Source organism: Rhinatrema bivittatum, chromosome 8 (assembly GCF_901001135.1).
Source record: "Rhinatrema bivittatum chromosome 8, aRhiBiv1.1, whole genome shotgun sequence".
In the NCBI taxonomy this organism is placed as follows: Eukaryota; Metazoa; Chordata; class Amphibia; order Gymnophiona; family Rhinatrematidae; genus Rhinatrema; species Rhinatrema bivittatum.
In genome coordinates this window covers 215074403-215091115 of record NC_042622.1, presented here as the reverse complement: position 1 = coordinate 215091115, position 16713 = coordinate 215074403, and the positions used below count along the sequence as shown (strand labels likewise).

General features: G+C 42.5%; 1 protein-coding gene across 1 annotated transcript in view; it reads left to right on the top strand.

The window, feature by feature from the left end:
• Positions 1-16713, top strand: part of TMEM132E (transmembrane protein 132E) — a 1436548-nt gene that overhangs the window by 1081739 nt on the left and 338096 nt on the right. Inside the window, exon 3 of the mRNA XM_029613101.1 lies at positions 12409-12549. Coding sequence (XP_029468961.1) covers positions 12409-12549 — 141 coding nt within the window. The remainder of the gene's footprint in view (positions 1-12408; positions 12550-16713) is intronic.

The following is a 16713-nucleotide window of genomic DNA, read 5'->3' as shown; positions in this document are numbered from 1 at the left end:
TAGCTACTGCTATTACTAGTATCAGTAGCATGGAATAGACTTAGTTTTTGGGTACTTGCCAGGTACTTAGAGCCTGGATTGGCCACTGTAGGAGACAGGATGCTGGGCTTGATGGACCCTTGGTCTGACCCAGTATGACATTTATTTATTTTTATTTATTTTAATTTTTTATATACCGGCATTCGCGATGGGAGTCGCATCATGTCGGTTTACAATTAACAGGGTGTGACAAGAGGAGAAAAACTTAGAACATTAACATGTGATATAAGAAGAAATAGCAGTTACAATAAAACAGGGACATAAAGTAACTTGGAAAGTAAGGAAAGCGATAGAAAATTAACAATGTGATAAAAAGAGTAACAAGGTAATATACCGTATATAATAAATTTATATAATATAATAAAATATAATATATAATATATAACATACCGTATATATAATATACCATATATAATATACCGTATATAATAAAAGCAACATAAAAAACCTGCTCATTTAATGAGAAATAACATTATGGAGTTGTTAGAGTTTATGTTTGCCCTGAGGGGAGGTCTTAGTTGATTTGGTTGAGAGAAAGTTCAATTTGTGTCTGGAAAGGCTTTCATAAATAACCAGGTTTTGAGTCTTTTTCTGAATGTAGGAAGGCAGGGTTCCTGTCTCAGTTCTGGTGGGATGGAGTTCCACAAGGTAGGTCCTGCTGCAGAGAAAGCCCTGTCTCTGAGCGTTGTATGGTGAAAGGTTTTGGCAGGTGGAACCTGTAGTGAATCTCTGTATGACTCTCTGATAGGTCTGGTAGAGGTATATTTTTTAAATGGTATTTGGAGGTTAAGCGGAGAGAGTTGATGGAATGCTTTGTAGATGATGGTGATGGACTTGTATAAGATTCTATAGTGCACTGGCAGCCAATGTAGGTCTTTGAGAATCGGAGATATGTGTTCTCTTCTTCTTGTGTTTGTCAAAATTCTGGCCGCCGTGTTCTGAACCATCTGGAGAGGTTTAGTATGAGAAGATGGGAGACCTAATAGAATGGAATTACAATAATCTAACTTAGAGAAGATTATTGATTGCAGAACTGTTCTGTAGTCGTGGAAATGGAAAAGTGGTTTAATTCTTTTTAAGACGTGCAGTTTATGAAAGCAGTCTTTAGTGGTTTGATTAATGAAAGATTTAAGATTTAGCCGATTATCAATGATGGCTCCTAGGTCTCTTACGTGTGATGTTTGAAAGCCGGATGGAGGATTTGCGGTGAGATAACTGTTTTCGGGGGAAATTATGATGAGTTCAGTTTTTGCAGAATTTAAGATTAGATTTAGACTGGAGAGGAGGTTGTCAATATTTTGAAGGCAATTTTCCCAGATTTTAATAGTTTTAATAAGGGATTCTTTGATAGGGATGACAATCTGGACGTCATCTGCGTATAGAAAGTATTTGAGGTTCAGATTGGTTAATAGTTGACATAGGGGTAAGAGGTAAATATTGAAGAGCGTGGGGGAAAGAGAGGAGCCCTGAGGAACTCCCAGAGTGGAAGGATAGAACTGTGATTCTTTGTTATGTATTTTGACTTTATATCCTCTGTTTCCCAGGAATGATTTGAACCAGTCTAGTGCAGAGCCTGTTATTCCGATGTTCGCTAGTTGATTTATGAGATGGGAGTGATTCACGGTATCAAAGGCTGCCGATAGGTCAAGGAGTATCAGCAGGTAGGCGTGACCTTTGTCGAGGCCCATGATGAGGTAATCTGTCAGAGATATGAGAAGTGATTCTGTACTTAAGGATTTCCGGAAGCCGTATTGAGTGGGGAATAAAATCTTGTGATCATCGAGGTATTCAGATAATCTGGTGTTGACTAATTTTTCCGTAACCTTAGCTATAAAAGGGAGGTTGGAGATTGGGCGGAAGTTGGAGGGCTCTTTAGGATTTAGATTAGGTTTTTTTAGTAAAGGTTTGATAGAGGCAATTTTCAGGTCATCTGGATAAACTCCTTGGGCTAAGGAACAATTGATGATGTCAGTCAAGGTTTTGGCGATGGTATCATGTTCTTATTTTGGCGATGGTATCATGTTCTTATTGTTCTTATTTACTGAATATTTCCAAAATGTCAATCATAGTCCAGTATACTGTCCACAACTGAAACTGTACATTAAAATTATTTACATAATCTCTCCGCTGGGGTGCTCGTGTCTATCTCTCTAGTTCCTGGGGGGAAGCTTGCCACTTTTTAGTCATCAGTGCACAAACAGCCCCATGTGTAGGGGAATCTTACTGGGGAACCCCAAAAGCATGCAAAAATCCTACCTGAGTACAAAGCTCTGTGTCTTGCCCGCAGCCTGTAACCTGGTTCCTTGAGGGGGGGTGTGGTGAAAATTTGGTTGGGAGTCTGCAGACATTGATGTTCATCCAGCATTTGTCTTTCAAATCTATGTGACTTCTCTGGTGGGAAAAGTCTGATGTTTCCAGTCTTCAACCAAGTTCTTACATAACTGATTCCAATCCATGCTAACCAAAAGGGAAAAAAATCCAAATTACTCCAAATCCAAAACTTCCCACACTGGGTAATGCTGTCATTGGCCTTGCTTCCTCTAGTGAGTCTCCAGTCTCACAGGTCTCCAGTCTCTGCTCTCTGGATTGGGGTTTGTCCCTTTCCAAAGGGTACAGGGTGTTCCACAGAATGAGAAAAGACAATAAAAATCCTGAAAAATGAATATCTTCTTCAAAAATCTGAGGTAGATCCTCTCAGACAGGGACTGTACTGATGAGGAATCTCCTCTAAATGCAGGAAAAACTCCAAGTTGGGTTTGTGGACCCAAACTCAGCAGGGAAAAGGGAAACATAGCTCCTTACTCTTCAAGAGCCAACTCAAAATGACCATGCTTTCTATACCACTAACTTCCCCTAGGGCCCTAGGGATAGCCAATCAAAGACAACTTCATAGGAGAGACTGAAATGGAATGGAAAAACCCACTAAGCTGTTCTTACTAATGGGCAGGATTCTAGGGCCATCTAGTGGTGGACCAAGGGGGTCTGCCATACCAATCCCCTCAGGCAAGGGAACAACAGTCCTTCTGAGCTGAAAGTAGGTCAGAACAAAAACCCAACTCTCTTAAAAGCCAAACCTCTCTTATTCTCTTCTTTTCGCCATTGGAAAGTTCCCCTTCCTGGTCTGTGAAGGCAACTGGCAAGCAGGGCAGAACCCTTCCCCTCTGGAATAGGCTGTGAGGGCTTAATTTGGGGAACAACCAAAAACTAGGGCTGGTGGAAGCATTAGGCAGACTAGGTGGCCACCTAGAGCGCCAGAAGATTGGGGGCGGTAACCTAGTGCTCCCACTTGCTGTGAGCAGCAGCGGCCCCGCGGGGTTAGAAAAAAGGACTTGAGGCAGGCTGGCACGGTCTGAAGAAGCATGGAATGGGGACCATGGCACCAGTAGGTGGAGCAGTGGCAGCCAGCTGCGTAGGCCAGAATACTTAAGTCAGGAGGCACAGTGGCTGATTACAGGGAATCCCTTTCGCCTTGAACATGTAGGTGTGTGTCTGGTTTCTGACGCCATTTTTTTGAATTATATTGTGCCTGCAGAGGTTGATTTCTAGAGGAACTTTACACAGTTTCTCCTGATGCAGGCGTCATAGGATGCCGAAACATTTGTCCATGTTGGGATTTAGCTTAATATGTGAAGAGCGGGAATCAGAAAGCTTAAGTAGCTTTTAAGACTTATTTCAGAAATTTGTATAATAAAGGAATAATGGTTTTAGAAAAGATAAGCTTTGGGAATGGTACAAGACGTGAATAAATTGCTTGGTTGATGATACTGGTTGAAACCCACTGCGGGCAAGAGCCTGTAGATTAAAACTCACGAGCACTAAAGTATCTGATACTGTTTCTCCCAAGTGAGTATCTGTTAAAAGTGTTTTTCAGATGGTTTACTAAAAAAAAAAAAAATGTGCTTGAATATTTTGTTTATTCTTGGATTTGGCAATTCCAGTTTTGCTCTGTGTTTTGATTGGAATTCTGTCATGCAACATATTTCAGTGTAAATGCATGTATTATAAGTGCGTGTGTGGGGTGGGCCAGGGAAAGGTGATGTGTGTGTGAGCGGGGGTGTCTGTATGTCTGCCCAAACCATTCCTCATCATTCTTCAAAACTCAGGAAACAGCTCGCACATTGCACATGCAGTTTATATATATATGGGGAGCTTGACCAATCCTAACACTCTAGGTGGAGAAGAATCATAGGGCTGGTCTCAGAAAGGCAATAACTTATAACTCTTATAACTGGGAAAAGGCTAAACAATTGATAAGGGAGAAAAGCAACCCTTAGAAATGTATTGTTTAGATCAGATGTGAAGGTGTTTGCCAGTCCTGTTCTGCATGTTTTTATTTTTGTATTTTGGTTTGTAATTGCTTTTATTATGAATGTCTCCAGTGTACCCTTCTGTGAACTTTAGAGCTAATGGGTTATAAGTTTTAATAATAATAATAATAATAATAATAGTGTACATTCACAAAAGAAATGCACAGTATATGGGGTAACACCACAGTGGAGGAACTACAACTCTCCTTGAAGCTTTGGGATAAACATTTTCTTCAGTCTTGATTTACCTGCAGGCAAGTGCTCTCCTGCTTAAGTAGATAAGATATGTCATACTGGGTCAGACCAAAGGTCCATCAAGCCCAGTATCCTGTCTCCAACAGTAGCCAAACCAGGTCACAAATACCTGGCAGGATCCCAAGGGCTGTACTGCCAAGCAGGATTTAGAGGGAGGCTAGAGAATCTAGCCTTAGGATTGTATGTCTCTCTCTCTCTCTTTGTGGCAATCTGGATTCCTGATTTTTTTCTTCACACCAGTCTTTCATAGAGTCTCGCAACACTGGGGTGTCTTTCGTCTGGGGACTGCTCCACAAGGGCTGCTCTAAACCTCCTCCTTCCTGCCTCAGACTGCAAAAGGAACTATCCTGGGGCTGCTCTGGACTGTTTTTATGGTTTGGCACCAAACTGGTAGTCCTGTATAACTTCCTATCACAGGCATCCCATCAGTCCTTGCTTTATGTTATCAGCTCCTGGGAGCCAGACTCAATTGGTTTGCTTTCTTTATACGCAGAGACACTCTGGCTGCCTGCAAAATTTCTATGATCCACTGGCTTGGGAAATGGTGATCTCATTGGTCTCAGTAGCACGTCACATGTTACTGAGACCCTGTGACAAGCCAAGAAAGGCTGCTCACTATCTTCTTGAGCCCAATGTACATTACTCTTGTGTCATCAGTGTGCAGAGTCGGATGGCATTCAAACGGTTACTGCCACAGTCCAGTCCTCTGATTGCAAAGTAACCTCATCTAAAAGGGGAAGAGACGGCAAGTGCCAGGCCCTGTCCTTTCTCTCAGGCACCAACCCTTCCTTTGATTATCCTCCTGAATGAGTGTGGATCTACCCCTGTCAAAACTCTGGAGAAAGGGCAGGCTCATGGAAGCAGTGACATAAGTTTGAAACCCTGTCACGTAAAGATAACCAGTTAAAATTAACAAACTTATTGAGGAATTAGCTTTTAGGGTTAAGAGTCCACTTGGTCAGAAATGGGCTCTTGTCCTCAAAAGCTTGTGCCTCAAATCTGTTAGTTTATAGTATAGACACTATATGAAGCCACCAGCCGCCGTCTCTGCTACTATCAAGGTTATCTCTCCGGAAGATTCAAAATCAACTGATTCTTTTTGCTGCTCAGCTACTCGTTGAAAATTGACCCTCTCCCGTTTATAGGGGTGTGGGAGAGTCACTTCCAGGAAAAGGTTATACTATTTAGCCTCAAACTTAGGGGTTTTCTGCAATCTGCAGAGCATATTTACAAAGATCCCTGCAACAAAATCCCATTTTTTGGTTAAAATGGATGACCCTCCTCCATTTTATCCATATCCATTTCTTACCTCTCGCTATCTTCATCCAGCTCTTTGCACTTTCCATGCATAAAACCTTGTTTTATGTGCGTAAATTGTGGTTTGAAAATCAACTTGGAGATTTCTCCGTGTAAAACATTCACACATCTGATTTCACATGTACCTTCTCCGCAGTTGAGACAGATGTTCCTCCGGGGGGGGGGAGGGTGCGTACTGAGTTTAGGTGGGGAAAGGATTTCTGCATATGCTTTTGCTTTTTGAAAGTGTGCATGTAAATGGACGTGTACAAAGTTACACCTTGCTCACTTGCAGGTGCAGCTTGGTGCGTGCATGTCCATGCGCGGGCCCGCAAATTTTCCAAGCAAACTTTTGCGCGTAAGTCCACTTTAAAAAGCAGTCTTTAGCCCTATTTGGGTAGTTATAAAATTACCCTCCCTAAGGACCACGAAACTTAGAAGTCCACATGGGTCAGGTGGTAAACGATGTACCCCCAACATAGGCTAGGTGCTTGTAATATACATACAGGGTAGCCAAGAAACTGCAGAAATAAAAGAAATATTTATTTTTTGTTTTGCTTTTTGTTAAAAGGAATGTTGTTTCATTTCTCCTGTGATTACTGTTGCTGCAGCTCTCCTGCTTCTGAACTGTACTGTCAAGCACTCACTCTATCGTGCATCGAAAAGAAAGGTGCTATAGAAATAACATGATAATGATAATGGAATGCATTAAAATGATTCTAGACATGTATTCTGCTGTTCTAGCGTGTGGGCAGATTCTACTCTGGTCCCACCTGGAGTATGTTATATATATTTTTGGCCTCCCTATTTTAACAGAGAGATAGTAGGCCCAGAACAAATGCAGTGGGGCTACTATTAATCATGATTGTCATTCATGTAGCATATCTCATCCAAACAGAATCCCAGCATTGCTTGACAATTTAACACTTTAGATCTAAATGCGCAGCACCTCACTGGCTGCATGACAGCTTCTAAACAGGTGGGGAAGAAAGAAAGTGCAGTAATGATTATTCCCATAGTCAGAAGCACAAAGTAATAGTGATTTTCTCTGCCTTGTGAAGGCAATCACTGGCAGAAGGGGAGTTCAGGCTTGTGTCTCGGGAGATCTCTTGACTCATCGATCAGCTCCCTAACCACCATGCTGAACCTCTTCATTTCATCACTGAAGGCATGAACCATGAGGGGGAAATAAAGCAAAAAGGGAAGGTGATAGCTAAGGGGGTGATGTTACTGTTAATACTTGGACTAAAGGGGCAATATTCAGCCACTGGCTGACTTGAAAAATTAGCCTGATAAACTTATTTGGTGGGATATTCAGCGTCGCCGCTGCAGCCACATCATTGAGTATACCTGACTATCTTACAGGCAGCCCGATCACTTTATCCAGAGTTAGCCAGTTAAGTCATGAGAGTTAGCAGGATAACGTATCTGGATCACTTAACTCTGCCCCAGAATGCCGGATGAGTCATTCTCCTAAAAATTTTGCTGGATAAGTGGCCAGAAATATTCAGAAGACGGCGGCATTTAGCTAGTACACATTTGTGGAATTCATTCAATTTCTAAGGAGTTAAGAGTTATGAAGGATTACCTAGCTTTTAAAGGAGTTAGTAAAGGCTTGGATGTTAGCTTCTGAATCTAATGCCTATTAATGGGTGATGGCTCTTGTTTTAGGATTTTTAGATCTATCTTATGATGATTAGGAACCTTTGTTTTCAGTTCTTATTTTATTTTTCCTGGGATTTTCAATGTTATAAAAATGAGTGGAAAAATAACTTTGTTATAACACACAGGAGAAAAATCAGTGGAAAAGTCATTTTTTTCCACTGATTTTTTTTGTTATAACATTGAAATTCCCAGGAAAAAAATAAAATAAAAACTGAAAATGAAGGTCTCTGCTTAGGATTTATGGGAGGAGGATGGGAAATATCTATTTTGTGTTTGTGGAGTGTCTGGAAACAGTATTGGTGACTGTTTGAATGCAACTGGCTATGAATGACGTTCTTATACAGAAATATTTCTGTGTATTTAGTGTAACCCCTAGGTGGGAACCCCCTGCTATTAAACCCTAAAGCCCACATCAAAAAGAGTGGACCCTAATTGCATAGTTCTGTACACCCAGGTAGCTTTCTGAGAGTCCAGGATCCCTTGTAGGGGGAAGCTCAGCTTTAAGGCCCCTTACGTTATTAGCCTACATCACTCTCTGCAAGTCTCTTGTTCTACACTTTGTAAAAAGCCTCCTTTCTGGACCTGGGTAACTTGTGGTATGACTTTATCACCTTTCTAGGAAGGCTGGGGTCACCTGCATGGAATGACCAGGGTTAAATCCTATATGTTAAATCCTATCTAGGGAGGCCAGATCTTTTAGACAATGGCCTTACTGGTATTGGTGGCTGTAAAACCTTGTAACAAACCTTGGTGCTATCACACGGAGGTGACCTGTGTGTTGGATTAAATGTCAGTATTGCAAGAATCAAAGCAAAGATAACAAGGTCTGAAATGTCCCCCCAGTGGAGGTGGTGGAGGCCAGTACTTTAACGAATCCTGGGCATATGGGGCTGCTGTGGAGGGAAGTGGTAGGAAAAGGGTAGAGAGTTTAAATAAAAGATATTGGGTAGGGAGGGGTGGGGAGAACTGGTGTTGGGTTGCATATGGGCATTGTATGCTTTATCTACCCAAAATGGAAGAATCTCCACTGGGCAAAGTGGATGGACCAGTCTGGTCTTTTCTGCTGTCTTTCAATACGTTTCATGAAACTCTTTTGTCTGTTTGGAATACATCTAGACTGTGCTTCTAGAATGGTATTTTTTAACAATGACCTCGCCTCTTGGACATTTTTTACTTTGTAGCTGCTCCTTTCAGTTTTTTTCTAACAATTTTTCTCATTTTATCAAAGTTTCCCTTTTGAAAGTTTAGCACGAGAGCCTTGGATTTGCACACTGTTCCTCTTCCAGTCATTAAATCAAATTTGATCATATTATGATCACTATTGCCAAGCGGCCCCACCACCGTTACCTCTCTCACCAAGTCCTGTGCTCCACTAAGAATTAGATCTAAAATTGCTCCCTCTCTCATCGGTTCCTGAACCAATTGCTCCATAAAGCTATCATTTATTCCATCCAGGAACGTTATCTCTCTAGCGTGACCCGATGATACATTTACCCAATCTATATTGGGGTAATTGAAGTCTCCCATTATTACTGCACTACCAATTTGGTTAGCTTCCCTAATTTCTCTTAGCATTTCACTGTCCGTCTCACCATCTTGACAAGGTGGACGGTAGTATACCCCTATCACTATAATCTTCCCTGACACACAAGGGATTTCTACCCATAAAGATTCAATTTTGTATTTAGTCTCATGCAGGATGTTTATCCTGTTGGACTCTATGCCATCCTGGACATAAAGTGCCACACCTCCTCCCGAGTGCTCCTCTCTGTCATTGCGATATAATTTGTACCCCGGTATAGCACTGTCCCATTGGTTATCCTCTTTCCACCATGTCTCTGAGATGCCAATTAAGTCTATGTTATCATTCACTGCTATACATTCTAATTCTCCCATCTTACTTCTTAGACTTCTGGCATTAGCATACAAACATTTCAAAGTTTGTTTTTTGTTTGTATTTTCATTCTGCTTTTTAATTGATAGGAATAAGTTTGAATTTTTTAGCTCAGGTGAGTTTTTAGTTACAGGCACTTGGACTGCTTTTCTAATTATTGGAACCTCACTGTCGGGATGCCCTAATTCTATTGCATCATTAGTATCCTTTAAGGATACCTCTCTCCGAACCATGCGCTGCTGAGCGACTGTCGGCTTTCCCCTTTGTTCTAGTTTAAAAGCTGCTGTATCTCCTTTTTAAAGGTTAGCGCCAGCAGTCTGGTTCCACCCTGGTTAAGGTGGAGCCCATCCCTTCGGAAGAGACTCCCCCTTCCCCAAAAGATTCCCCAGTTCCTAACAAAACTGAATCCCTCTTCCTTGCACCATCGTCTCATCCACGCATTGAGACTCCGGAGCTCTGCCTGCCTCTGGTGACCTGCGCGTGGAACAGGGAGCATTTCAGAGAATGCTACCCTGGAGGTTCTGGATTTAAGCTTTGTACCTAAGAGCCTAAATTTGGCTTCCAGAACCTCCCTCCCACATTTTCCTATGTCGTTGGTGCCCACATTTACCACGACAACCGGCTCCTCCCCAGCACTGTCTAAAATCCTATCTAGGTGACGCGTGAGGTCCGCCACCTTCGCACCAGGTAGGCATGTTACCAGGCAATCCTCACGGCCACCAGCCACCCAGCTATCTACATTCCTAATAATTGAATCACCAGTAACTCTCACTTTCTCGCCTTCTCTCCTCCCTATTCCTGATCCTCTCCCTCTCCTTTTGCTCTCTCCATCCCTGAGATCTCATCTCTCTACTGATGCTTGAGATCTCTTTTCCTCATCCAATTAAAAAAAAAAATTATAGAGACACAAGCAAGGTTGGAAAATTACTTTAGTTTTATAATATAAAAGATGGAAATGTTTTCCAGTGTGCTTCAGATTTTTCTTATTTTCGCCACGGAATCTAGCCTTGAGACACCGCAGGAAACTGTGGGGGCTGTGCCTTAGACCTTCTGCTCCCTGTTGTCTGACCTTATGGTTGTGGTGGGGCGCCACACCACACCACAGCACCAACATCGCCTGGGGGGGGGGGGGTGGCAAAACCCTAAATCCGTCACTACTGGGGTTACCTGCCAGTAAATGCCGAATGGGAATAGGTCTGTTCCTGTCTGTGAAGAGGTCAGTCCTCCTTCCGCACTCAACAACAGGGAAGCAGCCAATCCCCGGTCAGTACTGAGTTCTGAACAGGGATTGGATGCTTTACCCAGGAGCCAAGCGAATCAATTAATCCTAAGTGCTTGTACCTCCCCAGCTGCGTCAGCTCTTCATATTCAGCAGAGCGGGAGAAGATAGGAACCTTCTCCATCTCCCGCTCTGTTTTGGAGACACCGTTTGTAGGATTTTTTGGCCACTGGGTTTTTTTTTAAAGATAGAGGGTGGGAGGGAGGAGGGGTATCGGCAACACTAGGCCTAACAATTTTTTAAGATATTGCGGGGTGAGAGGGGGCTGCTTAGCCTACACTACAATTTTAAACGACATTGGGGGGTGGGATGGGAGGACATTACTCGCTGCTCAGTCCGCTAGTTGTTTTTTTAATTTTATATGTTCAGTAAGCCATTGAGTGGATAATGTTATCTGGGTCTCTTTAGCCAAGTTTATTCAGTGGGACCACTTTTCCGAATAAGTTCTGCTGAATGTTCAATAAAGGTATCCAGGTAGCTTTATCCAGGCAAACTCTGCACTCAAAGGCTTACTGAATATTGACCTCTTTTGTTTTCATTTCCTTGTGTTTTATTTATTTATGCTGTAGATTAATTGTGTAATTAATTTTGGGTAAATTTCTACTGCTATACTTTATTTAAGATTAAATAATTAATCAGCCTTGTTTATCTGATATAAGAACAATACTTCTGAAGTTATTCTGTGATTGGAATGCATACCAAAGGTTTAGTTAATAAATGGCTAAATCTAAATTGTACTAAAATCACCATGGTAATTTTACTACCTCTGACATGATACATGTTGTGTTTGATCCCATTCTGTTTGATGGCCTTGTGGGGAATCAAAAGAATCAACCAGATGTTGCATCTGGGCTGAAGTCCAGAACAGATGTTGTGTGTTTTTCTTCTCTGGAAGCTGCTAGAAATAGAAGGCAGCTGTTTGGCTCTCTTTTGGATAGCTGAGAAAGAGGACAAAGTGAAATCAAGTTGTATTTATGCCATGAAGTTGAAGAATGGCAGAGTTCTGGTGAGGGTGCAGTGCTTCCCTTATCAGTGGTCTGTGGTGGGATTCACTGTATGTGACAAGCTGGTGACTATCTGACACAGAATAGGATCACAGGCCCTGAGCCAAACATATAAGTAAATAAATAACTCTAGCCTAGTCATCTATATCCTTCCCCAATCATACTCCCTTATCATAGGGGTATTGTTCTATTCCTGGCCCACGTTTTCTGTGCCCTCGGCTGTCCGTGGCAGAGAAGGCAGCGTTGCCAGCCTTTGGTGGGAGGGAGTCATGGCCACTGTACAACGGTAACACTTAGTGCCTGGAATTAGGGCTCATGAGCACAGGGTTTCAGAAGGAGCCTTGGCACATGGGCCCTTTGGCCGAGGATTGTCACTTTTATCCAGTCATCGCAGCAAGTTTGAGAGGGGTATAAAATAGGGGAAAAAAAAAAAAATCCCAATGTAGTTGGGAACGAAGGTTCATAGTTAAAGATCCCAGCCCCTTGTTTCAACTGAGCTGGGAACCCAAAGAAAGAGGAGAAAACTACCAGGTCGAGAAAAAAGGAAGACAATGTGCTTTAACATCTTGTGATTGCACACTCCTCCTCCAGTCAGTTAAGATATAAAGCTGAGGCCTGGAATGCAATGACGCCGTCTTATTTTGCCCCTTTTTTCTCCTCACTGTGCAGGGTGAAGGCAAAGAAGGGAGTAAACCTCTTGAACACGAAATCAAGGGACCCGCAGTGGATAGTGAACTCCGAGCTGTTAACTGGTGGGAAGCATTCAACAGCAACCGTAGATGTAAGTCGGAGTGAGGGCCCTCCTCAGAGGTAAGTGCTTGTAAGTCAGACTGAGGGCTCTCCTCAGAGGTACTGGGAGTCAGTATACCAGGGGCCCCCCTAGAAGCAGGAGCTTGAGTTATTAGGGGTCAGCATAAATTGGGGCCATCCCAGGCTTTCTTGTTTAGAAAAGCTGAGTGAGTGTTGCAGGAGTTTGTCAGACTTTCTGGTAATTCTGATATTAGTAAGAGCTGTGTTTACACAGTAAAGGAATTTTGCAGTAGACAAACAATATTAGAAGCTCTTTTGAAAGTAAGATTCCACATCCTTATGCAGAGAGCGAGGGTCGACAAACACACTGAAGAGTGCAAAAATATATATATATAGAGAGAGAGAGAGAAAGAGAGAGAGCATATACACAGAGTGAGAAACAGAGAAACAGACAAAAGAAGCTCCAATGTTCATATTCAGAAATGTGAGAAATGGGAATTTCGCTAGCTATGTTTAGACTAGAAATTCAGCGGGACTAACTTAAGTATATCTGCCATTGAATGTAATCACCTCAAGTTACCCGGATACATTTAGGACACTGTTTTTTCCTTATCAGACCTATTCAAATAAGTTAAGCCTACACCGGAATGAGTCCTCCCTTCCACTCCACACGCACTTTCCCTCTTTTAACCTGCCTACATTTTACCTAGATGAGAAGATGCCCAGGTGAAACTTAGCTGGTGAGAAAGGGGAAATGTTCTAGTGCAGCTTTATATCATTACCTGGACAATTCCCTTTGAATATGGACCTCTTTGTAGAAGGATTTAGTCTTCCTGTTGCCTAATGGCCCCTGAGAAGCACTAATAAACTCTTTATAATTGTTTCCATTTTAATTTAAGTTTAATTTTTCACACTATCCATTAGTTACACTGCCAGTGATAATTTATTGCCCCAGACCACTATGAGCAATCTCCTCAGAATCTGCAAGGTACAAAATGGCCCAGTCTACATCATAAACTATATGGGGACAGACTTAAAGACCTAAACATGCATACCCTGAAGGCAGGAAGGAAAATGGGAGATATCATAGAGACATTTGAGTACCTCAAAGTAATAAATGTTCAGGAAGCAGGCCTCTTTTAATGGAAAGGAGGCTTTATAACAAGGGTAATGGAATGAGGTTGAAAGAGAGTAGCCTCAGGAGAAATCTGAGGAGATATTTCTTCACAGAAAGGATGGTGGACATGGGACAGCCTCTAAGTGGAGATGGTGAAACAAGAATGGTACTAAAATTCAGGAAAGCATGGGACAAGTACAGAGTATTTCTGAGGGTGCAAAAGGAACATAAGAACATAAGAAATTGCCATGTTGGGTCAGACCAAGGGTCCATCAAGCCCAGCATCCTGTTTCCAAAAGAGGCCAAACTAGGCCACAAGAACCTGACAATTACCCAAACACCAAGAAGATCCCATGCTACTGATGCAATTAATAGCAGTGGCTATTCCCTAAGGGGTAGATTTTCAAAGGGTTATGCACGTAAGTTATGCGCGTAACCCCCGAAAACCTACCTCTGCATGCACCGAGCCTATTTTGCATAGGCTCGGCAACGCGTGCAAGCCTCGGGACGCACGTATGTCGCAGGGCTTTCAAAAATGGGTGGGCGGGGGCATGGTGGCAGTCCGGGGGCATGGCAGCGGTCCAGGGTCAGTCCCGAGTCCTCCAGCACAGCGGCCTGTGCCGGGGGTTGGCGCCAGAGGCAGGCGTAACTCGAAGAAATAAGGTGGGGGGGGGGATTTAGGTAGGGCTGGGGGGGTGGGTTAGATAGGGGAAGGGAGGAGAAGGTGGGGGGGGGAGCTAAAAAAAAGTTCCCTCCAAGGCCGCTCCGATTTTGGAGCGGCCTTGGAAGGAATTGGGGAAAGCCATCGGGGCTCCCCTTGGGCTCGGCAACCACAAGTGTACATGCCCTTGCGTGCGCCGTCCCCGTATTTTATAACATACGCGTGGCAGCGCGCGCATGTTATAAAATCGGGTGTACATTTGTGCGCGCCAGGTAGCGCGCACAAATGTACCCCACGTGCGTAGGAATTAAAATCGGCCCCTAAGTAAACTTGATTAATAACAATTAATGGACTTCTCCTCCAAGAACTTATCCAATTCTTTTTTAAACCCAGCTACACTAACTGCACTAACCACATCCTCTGGCAATAAATTCCAGAGCTTTATTGTGCATTGAGTGAAAAAGAATTTTCTCCGATTAGTCTTAAATGTGCCACACGCTAACTTCATGGAGTACCCCCTAGTCTTTCTATTATCTGAAAGAGTAAATAACCAATTCACATCTACTCGTTGAAGACCTCTCATGATCTTAAAGACCTCTATCATATCCCCCCTCAGCTGCCTCTTCTCCAAGCTGAACAGCCCTAACCTCTTCAGCCTTTCCTCACAGGGGAGCTGTTCCATCCCCTTTATCATTTTGGTTGCCCTTCTCTGTACCTTCTCCATCGCAACTTTATCTTTTTTGAGATGTGGCGACCAGAATTGTACACAGTATTCAAGGTGCCGTCTCACCATGGAGCGATATTATTAATCATTTTATTAACCATTCCCTTCCTAATAATTCCTAACATTCTGTTTGCTTTTTTGACTGCAGCTTTTTTGACTGCAGCACACTGAGCAGACGATTTTAAAGTATTATCCACTATGATGCCTAGATCTTTTTCCTGGGTGGTAGCTCCTAATATGGAACCTAACATCGTGTAACTACAGCAATGGTTATTTTTCCCTATATGCAACACCTTGCACTTGTCCACATTAAATTTCATCTGCCATTTGGATGCCCAATCTTCCAGTCTTGCAAGGTCTTCCTGTAATGTATCACAATCTGCTTGTGATTTAACTACTCTGAATAATTTTGTATCATCCGCAAATTTGATAACCTCACTCGTCATATTCCTTTCCAGATCTTTTATATATATATATGTATATATTGAAAAGCACCGGTCCAAGTACAGATCCCTGAGGCACTCCACTGTTTACCCTTTTCCACTGAGGAAATTGACCATTTAATCCTACTCTCTGTTTCCTGTCTTTTAACCAGTTTGTAATCCACGAAAGGACATCGCCTCCTATCCCATGACTTTTTAGTTTTCTTAGAAGCCTCTCATGAGGGACTTTGTCAAGCGCCTTCTGAAACTCCAAATACACTACATATACCTGTTCACCTTAATCCACATATTTATTAAACCTTCAAAAAAATGAATCAGATCTGTTAGGCAAGACTTCCCTTGGGTAAATCCATCATGACTGTGTTCCATTAAACCATGTCTTTCTATATGCTCTACGATTTTGATCTTGAGAATAGTTTCCACTATTTTTCCCGGCTCTGAAGTCAGGCTCACTGGTCCTTAGTTACCCGGATCGCCCCTGGAGCCTTTTTTAAATATTGGGGTTACATTGGCCACTCTCCAGTCTTCAAGTACAATGGAGGATTTTAATGATAGGTTCCAAATTTTAAGTAATAGATCAGAAATTTCATTTTTTAGTTCCTTCAGTACCCTAGAATGCATACCATCCGGTCCAGGTGATTTGCTACTCTTTAGTTTGTCAATCTGGCCTACTACATCTTCCAGGTTCACAGTGCAAGTGATATGGATGGGCACACTGGATGGGCCATATGGTCTTTGCAAGCCATCATGCTCTATGTTTCTGTCCTCGCCATCATATTCTGTCAGCAAGGTTTGCTACAAACTTTAAGGGGGCAATTTTCAAATAGACATCATAGTTAAAACCATGCAGATTCTTTTAACACATGCACTTTATGCAGATTTTCAAAGGGAAACAACTCACATGCTTTCCCTTTAAGAACATAAAATCATAAGAATTGTCATGCTAAGTCAGATCAAAGGTCCATCAATCCCAGCCATCTTGTCTCTGATAGTAGCCAATCTGAGTTACGAGTACCTGGCAAATTTCAAAGGGTAGATCCATTCCTTGTAGCTCACGCCCAGGGATAATTGATATCTCTCCCAAATTTACTTGGCAAATAATGGTTTATTTACTATTTCTCCAGGAACTTGTTCAAACCCCTTTTAAATCCAGCAATGCTAGATACCTTGACCACGAACTCTGGCAACAAATTCCACCACTTGACTGTACATTGAGTGAAAAAATACTTTCTTCGATTTGTTTTAAATCTGCTACCTCTTAGTTTCATTGGGTGTCCCC